At 35.0% G+C, this 8,164-nt stretch overlaps 1 protein-coding gene across 1 annotated transcript in view; it reads left to right on the plus strand.

Annotated features, from left to right (window-relative positions):
- LOC126263384 (lactosylceramide 1,3-N-acetyl-beta-D-glucosaminyltransferase A-like) overlaps positions 1-7,480 on the plus strand; it is a 79,971-nt gene extending 72,491 nt beyond the window's left edge. The window contains exon 3 of the mRNA XM_049960477.1: positions 7,093-7,480. Within this exon, the coding sequence (XP_049816434.1) occupies positions 7,093-7,480 (388 nt within the window). The remainder of the gene's footprint in view (positions 1-7,092) is intronic.
- The last annotated feature ends 684 nt before the right edge of the window (positions 7,481-8,164 follow it).

The raw sequence follows: 8,164 nt of genomic DNA on the forward strand, positions 1-8,164 counted from the left end.
TTTTCGACAAAGTTCACTTTCTGTAAGTCTGTTTGTTGTGCCTATCTGTGACTTAACATCTCCACTCTATGGTGAGCAAAAACTGATCTATACTCCACCTGAACATGCTGGGAAGGCCCACTGGTACTGACTGGCCGCCATGTCATCCTCACCCCAGAGGCATCACTGGATCTGGATATGGAGGGGCATGTGATAAGCACATCGCTCTCCCGGCTGTATATCAGTTTATGAGACCTGGGTGACTGTCTCTGAGTCGAGTAGCTCCTCAGTTTGCCTCACCAGGGCTGAGTGCACCTTGCCTGCCAACAGCATTTGGCAGACAGGATGGTCACCCATTCAAGTACTACCCAGCCCAACAGCACTTAACTTTGGTGATCTTGGTGTTACCACTACAGCAAGGCCACTGGCTATATGGTGAGTAGCAACAATCCTTTTCATAATACTGTTACGTTACAGCTTGGATTTTCCATTGTATAATTCTAGTTTCTTTTATACCACTGTCCAATAGTCATGTCACCAGTGTAGACAAATAGATCACTGTTATGCTTCATTAACCTCGTAAGTCCTAATTCCGCTAGGGTGGAACAAATTCCCCACCCTTAGCACCTAGCATTGCCCTGTGGTAATCTATTACAGAAGGATTACATTTCAACATTTCGCTTAATCCAGACCATAATGAGAGTCATCATGTCCAACAATCATTATTTCTGATCACAATAACACTCCACATTCTTGTTAATCACAGCACAGTTCTGTTCATATGTGCCTTAATTTAGGTTACAAAAGTCACTCAAAAGTTCTCGAGTTTTGTGGTTTTCAGTGCTCATGTTTTTGTTTATTGTAGGTGCATAGTAGTGGTATAGTGTGATGGGATGGGCATAAGACTAAAATGTTATTTTATAAATTACATTATGCTTGGAAAATAGACTAGGGTGAATTTTATTCTTCGAATGAACCAAAAGAGCTACTGTGATTTTGGGTTATAGAAAATGTTGCTGGTCAGAGATCTAGAAAAATGCATGGATAATATTCTCCTTATGCAGTATGAATCCTCCTTGTTTTTATGTGTGAGTGACATACTGCAAAACAGGATATATTTCATGAAATTATTGATAAGCAAATTAATTAATCAGTCTCATTTTTCACCAGAAAAATAATGTACCAGAAGTATGTAGTCGAAGGTCAGAATCTAACAGTGATTACAAAGAAATCTGTGATAGAAACCAGCTGGTGGCTCTGAACTTCAAGTTTAATTATTTCAGAAGTTAATTGGTTCAGGGTAGTTTAAAGCACTTTACAGAAAAGTTGGAACGCTTAACTCTCTGATCAGCTCACAAAGTTTTACATATATTAAACTATGATGCTAATTTTAATTATTAATTAACATACTCCATAGCCAAACTAATAGTACAAAGGAATGAGGAGAATTAAAATATGAATCTGAATTATAAATTCAAGTGAAATTTGGTGTAAATAAAAACTTGAGAATTTTAAGTAAGTGTTACATGCAGGTAGGTAAATGCAGGGAAAATATGATAAAAATTAGTAAAACAAAAAAATTTCGTAATAATGGGCATACAAAAATGTAACAAATGGGAAGAATCCAACCTGCTGTGGTTTGAGGAACATGATAGTGAACTCGTGTTGATGGCGTTTCAGCATTATTGTTCACAGATTGTAGTGATGTTGTCTCCTTTCCAAATTCTGGTGCTATTTCTAAAACCATATCTTTTGTTATTCTTTTATATTTTTGTTTATATTTATTAGACACTAAAGATCACTATTTACATTGCTTAACAGAGAAAAGTTAAACCTGTTAACCTAAATAATAAAAGAAAGTTATAGGAATTCAAGGCTAATAGCTCTTCAACCAAACATGGCTGAAAGTCATTCCATGTCATCACTTCAGTGATTGTGCTGCCAGCCCATCAGCAGTATACTGTAGTCAGAAAACAGCCACTCACTGCATAACTGAACGTGAAAGCCAAACCAGTTTTAGTGACATGAAAGCAAATGGTTGTTTTATTTCTGTGGGCTGCAGACATTTGATGCTAAAATAAGCTTATCGGATGAGTAGTTGAATTTCCAGTAAAGACATCAGAACCCTTCAGAAGTTGCCTGTATTACAGGTACACATACTTTGATCATATTCTTTGACCTATGACCCTAAGAGCTGTTAGTGCAGCCTTAAAGTTAACACATTGTGTCTAATGATTCCTTTGACTGTGCCTAAAGCCTTCTCTCCACAACTTCTAGTAGCTAAATAAAACTAACTTCTTTTTTCATCAGAAATTTTTGATGCATTTGGATACAAAAACAACCAGAAATTACTGTATTTGAGTGTGATTGTGAGAGGTTAGAAACACAGAAAAGAAGTAATGTACTGCTACATTTTGCATGCAAGGAAATAAAATGTTTAAATCCTATTAAAGAATTATGCATCAAACCAACTTCATATTATAGTTTATTAGTAGATTTCACTTTCTGGAATAATAAAAGTGAAAATGCAAGAAAAAGTTTGAACATTGTGATTGATTTAAAAGTAAAGGAATAAAACTAGTTTGGAATGATTTAAAAGTATAGGAATATAGCTATTTGAACTTTCAGTGACTCATAAATTATGGTCATTTCCATGCAGGAAAAAAATTATAATTTTCTGCTTCTTCACTTTTTTCTTTGTTTTCTTTTTTTAAGTATTATTATTGCTGCCAGATATGTAATCTTTATTTATATTGAAAGAAGTAAAACTGTCCACATCCTGAAAGTTGGTGTAAACAATCCAGAGCTTTAACTAGGCATGGTCCTGTTGCCTTGGGTACTTACTTGGTTGCTTTTGACATCAAGCTGACCTACCCACTTTAATTTGCACTCCATTCCACAGTGCAACTATGCAGTTTCCACATTAACAAATCATTGCCACTAAAATAGAAAGAGTGGTTATAACAGTTTACAGATTAGCCAACTGTACGGAACTGCCAATTGGTTCATTTAAACATCATCACTTCCTGCATAATGAAGATGAAATATACTTATCTTCAGTTGAACAATACTGTGAAAACGAAAGTTGCTACCCACCATAGAGTGAAGATGCTGAGTCGCAGGTAGGCACAACAAAGTTTGAGTTTGTTTGTGTGTGTTTGCCATCTAATTCTGATGAAGGCCTTACTGGCCAAAAGCTAATTTGTGACAGTCTTTTTGGTGTGCTTATCTGTGACTCAGCATCTCTGCTATATGATGAGTAGCAACTTTCCTTTTCACAGTATTATTACATTCCATCCTGGATTTTCCATTGTTTGATTATCTTCAATTAAATCCACGCAATTAATAACTTCACTGTCAGTTAAATACTTCTTCCTTTCTTTCACTTCATATAAAATTATTATTTCCACATTAATGATCATTTCTAAACCAAGTAGTCAGTTAACAACCGAAGCTTGACTCAGATATGAATACAGGTTATGGAAGCTGAAATCCAACAACCAAACCCATATTTCCAGAATCAGTGTTGGAGTATATACATAAACAACTGGAAAATCAGTTAATAGAAAACTGGATCTGTGTGTCTGTATAAATATAGTAAATAGTACATTTAATAGGAATTTACTGTTCATTTCTAGGTGACTGTGAGAACTAACAAGAAACTTCTCCCTGTAAGTGACTGGTTCTATCACATTTGGGTTGTGTAAATTATTCTTTACTTTTAGTACTTTGTTGATTCCAAAATCATCTTGTTGAACCAGGTCCTATGGCTTTTGGTATCCTTCTTCTAAAGTTGCTTTACCTGATCCAGTGGATCTTTTGTTATTTTGTCTCCTTTGTCAATTACTGTGCTTACCATTCATTTTTTAGTTTAAAAAAAATTCACTTTTCTTCTGCCCAGTCACTGACTCTCTCTTGTCATTTCCTTGTTCTTCCTCTTTTCTGACTCTAGCAATTTTCTGTTTGTAAGCATAATTATTCCTGGTGTTGATGCACTCACCTTCCTGCTTCTGCTCTTTACCTTCTTCCTTCTGCTCCTCACCTCTCCTCATGTTTTTTAAAATCTTGCTCCAGCCTTTGTATCATTTCAGCCTACTCGTATTTCTTTTGATGTTCCTGTTGCCTTAAAGTCTCCATAACAGCCCTAAACTCCTAATAGCGAGTGAGATAATCTCACTGGACTCTCTTTCAGAAGAGCAACAGTTCAAATTTCTGTCCAGCCATTCAGATTCAGTTTTTCCATGATTTCCCTACATTGTAAAAGAAAATGTCAGTATGATTCCTTCGACAAGGGCATGACCCCTTTCCTCTCCCATCCTTTTGTAATACAAGTTTGTGCTCCATCTCTAATGGCCTCACTCTCAATGAGACATTAAACTTAATTTTTCTGCCTTCCTTCCTTACTTCCTCGTTCCTGCATGGATTCCCTTCAAACACCTTTTTATTGTCAAATGTGTGTTGGTTTGTGCAGTTGAAGGCATTATTTCCCCATGTATCTTCTACGAATTCATATTCCTGGGACTTTTAATCTCTCTTATCTATTTTTACCACTGTCTGTATACTTGACTGTTATAGCTTTTCCTACCACTTGTTATCTTCACTGTCCAAATATAGAAGACTAGATTCTGTGTTGTGGTATCTATGTTGCTAAACAGCCAACCCAGTTCATCGAATGCGGATTCTAGTTGCTGTTTGCCAGTGGCAACCATATTTTGGTTTTTGATACCTCATAAAATTGCCGACTGAATTTAAAAATTTAAAATTCTGTGATAATCTACTTATTAACAAGTAAAATCTTATATCAAAGGTGTGGTACAGTAGGAAAAGTATTACAATTGAAACTGTGTATATGTCTTGAGGCAGTGTAACTCATCACATGTAAATACTCAGTCTAAATTTAATCCATTATTTGGGAATGAGAGCATTTAGATACTTACAACAAACTTTACACATAATTTCAAACCTTTACAAAACTTTTTCTTGTTGACACCCCCCACAAAATGACGTAAGAAAAAAAATTTATTGCTTACTAACTTTAGCTGTTCATGCAGTAAAACTGTTGCATCAGGCAGGGAGTTTTGATTTATTTTTCTTTATTACTAACTCTATTTACAGGGCGTTTTGCAGATAGTATCCTTATATACCTCTCAATTTGCCTGCAATATTATACCATTGTCTGACACATAGCGCACAAGATATTATGTAATAAACATTGATATGCATGGAAAACTAGTTTTTCTTAAATTATAGAGCCAATTCCACAAACTATACTCAACCACTGTATGGTAATGAGAACACTAGCGACTTCCAACAGACTTTAAACACAATTTCATACTTTTCATAAACTTTTTCTGGCTTAAATACTTAATGCAAAATGTATAAAATGTTAACACATTTGTAAAGCAAACAAAAGTTTGAAGCTGGTAAACACAAGGGAGTTTGATTGATTAAGGAATCGAAGGTTGACTAAGCCAAAGGTTGTGGCTTTTCAATTGTCATTACTACTGTCATTTTACCATGTTCAGGGTAAAGGTTTGACATGGAATGACATGAAGCTGACCAAATGAGGACAGTGGGATTACTCAGTTGTTTCCTTTACTTTTTTATTTTGTCCTTTTTACTGTTCAAATAATTTCACTTGCTTTGTTGACTTAGAATCCTTCAACAACATTAACAACATTCTGTCAGTGGATGTGCCAAAACTGTGATCAGACATTAACTCTAGAGACGTACAGAAGCCATCCCAGCTAAACAATACGAACTTCTTGAGTCATATAAAGAGCTAGAATTTTCTGTGAATACACATTTTTCATAATTTTTAAAATATGCTAAACTATTTTACTCCCTGGAAATCAATCCGGTAGTATAATTATAAAATGCTCAGTCATTTTATAAATATAAATTGTGTGAGAATAGAGAAAGAGTTGAGCACATAAATTTGTATGCACATAAATTTGTATTCATCAGAAAATGTCAGTGCAGAAAACACACACACTATCTGTGGCTTGCGATGATCACAGCAAAACATTTGTTAAATTAATCACTTGTGCCATCAATGACAGAATGAATAACGAAGTCAGATAGGAGAAGGAAATTGGCTATTTTCTGTCCAAAGGAACCAGCTCAGTATTTGCTTTATGTGATTTAGGGAACAAAGAAAAAACTTCCACCTCTGTTTTGCTGTACTTACTTCAGCACTAGTCATAGTTTGAGACATCATAAATGACTATTTACAGCAAAGTACATGTTATACTTCCATTAGACATATTTAATATTAATTTTAGTTTTTGTTGATTGGTTTTTGTACAAAACATCTGTCTGGGGCCTACTCATTGTAGTATATTCTGTCCAGCTGGATTTCTTAAACTGTGTGGTTCATTATTTAAGATCACACTCAAGTAACATATAACTGACAGTTTTTATATGCACACTGTCATTAAATGACATTCATTAGTAATCTTTCAACATTTATTTCTTCACATTGTTCACATGAGTACAAAACACAAATGCCAAGTATGATTTCTTTTGTTCCTATTCTTTTTATCCAAGTTTCATTGGTTTCACTGATCATTCTGATTTTGCTGAAAATATTATCAAGGTATTATGCATTTCTAGTTTCAGTATCAAATGAGATGGTTCATTGGTTAGACACTAGTTTTCTCCAGAAGGGCAGCAGCTCAATTCCCAGTTTGACCATACATATATAGATTTTCCCTCATTCTTTTAAAACAGTTAAGACAAATGCTGAGGTGGTTCCTTTCAACAGAACGTGACCATTTTCCTTTCTCATCCACCCAAATCTGAGGTTTTCTAATTACCTGTTCATCATTAAGCTCTAATCTTCTGTTCTTCCTTTTTAGATACAGTAACATTCAGCTTTCCTTTTTACTCTGATAGCCACCAGAACACTCTCTTTACACCTGAAAACATTCTACAGTTTCAGTATGTCAAGGAAACCTGTCCTTATTTGTTGAATAAACATGGATAACTTATGACAAGCAGTTTATAACAGTACAGAATAATTTCACTTCTACTTAATTTTTAGGGGTAATTAGAGTATGTGTATAGTATGTATTCATACCAAAAAAATTTACATACCTTCTTTCTGCATAGGTATGCTCCAAGTTATATGTATCCTAGAAGAGTCTACCCAAATTACCTATCTGGTGCAGGATATGTAATGTCAAATGATGTTGTGAAACAATTGTACACAGCAGCTCTACAGACTCAGCTCTTCCATCTGGAGGATGTATATGTGACAGGACTGTGTTCCAGAGCAGCTGGTATTCGTCCACGTGATCATCCTGCTTTCACATATAGACGTCGTAAAATTATTCCTTGTTTGTTGCGTGATCGTTCAGTTGTCACCAGCCACAACATGGAAAGTGCTCACCTTCTGGAGATTTGGCCTCGCATTCAGGACCCAAATCTTGATTGCTCAAATTTCAATGCATCACAGTATGCGAAGTACAAGAACAAGAAGTGCAACGTTCAACTTTGAAAAATATATTCAGATTGGGTTTGTTATTATCTTGAATTTTGCATCTGTAATTGAATATTCTTTATAGACTGTGGAAGAGCTGCTCAGATGACTTTGTCACCCCTGCAGATGTACCTGTATGGAAACTTAGAAATTTCATGTAATGTGCCATACTTCTTCTTCTGATAAATATTTATATTGTATTCCAACACATAAAAACAACAGTTAATAACAGGAAACATTGCTTCATCATTCAATCTGACATCAAACAAAAGACTGATGTTACATGAATGAATGAAAGATTTGACAGTTCTCTGCAATTTTTTTTCTGTGGTGTCATCAGCATAGTCACAGTGCACAGCACAACTCATCACTCTAAGCTGAGACACCAGATCATGGAACAAAATCAAAGCCCTTCAGATACCATAACTCTTGATAATAATGTGAATGCTGTCTGATCTTGAAGATATGCGGCATCCTTACGCATCGTGTCATATGCAAAAACAAATCACAAAAACCTCCAGACAGTTTTCTGTTCTTAACTATTTAAATAACAGATAGTTCCAATCACTGTGGTCAACACGTCACTCCATTGCAATGCTAAGTTACATCGCATATTCCTCCATTTAGATTAATGACGTGATAACAGATGTAAAAAAAAGTGAATTACTATGCTCTAATACCAATATTTTTAAACTCATCACT

The sequence above is a fragment of the Schistocerca nitens genome, chromosome 6 (genome assembly GCF_023898315.1).
Source record: "Schistocerca nitens isolate TAMUIC-IGC-003100 chromosome 6, iqSchNite1.1, whole genome shotgun sequence".
Taxonomy (NCBI): Eukaryota; Metazoa; Arthropoda; class Insecta; order Orthoptera; family Acrididae; genus Schistocerca; species Schistocerca nitens.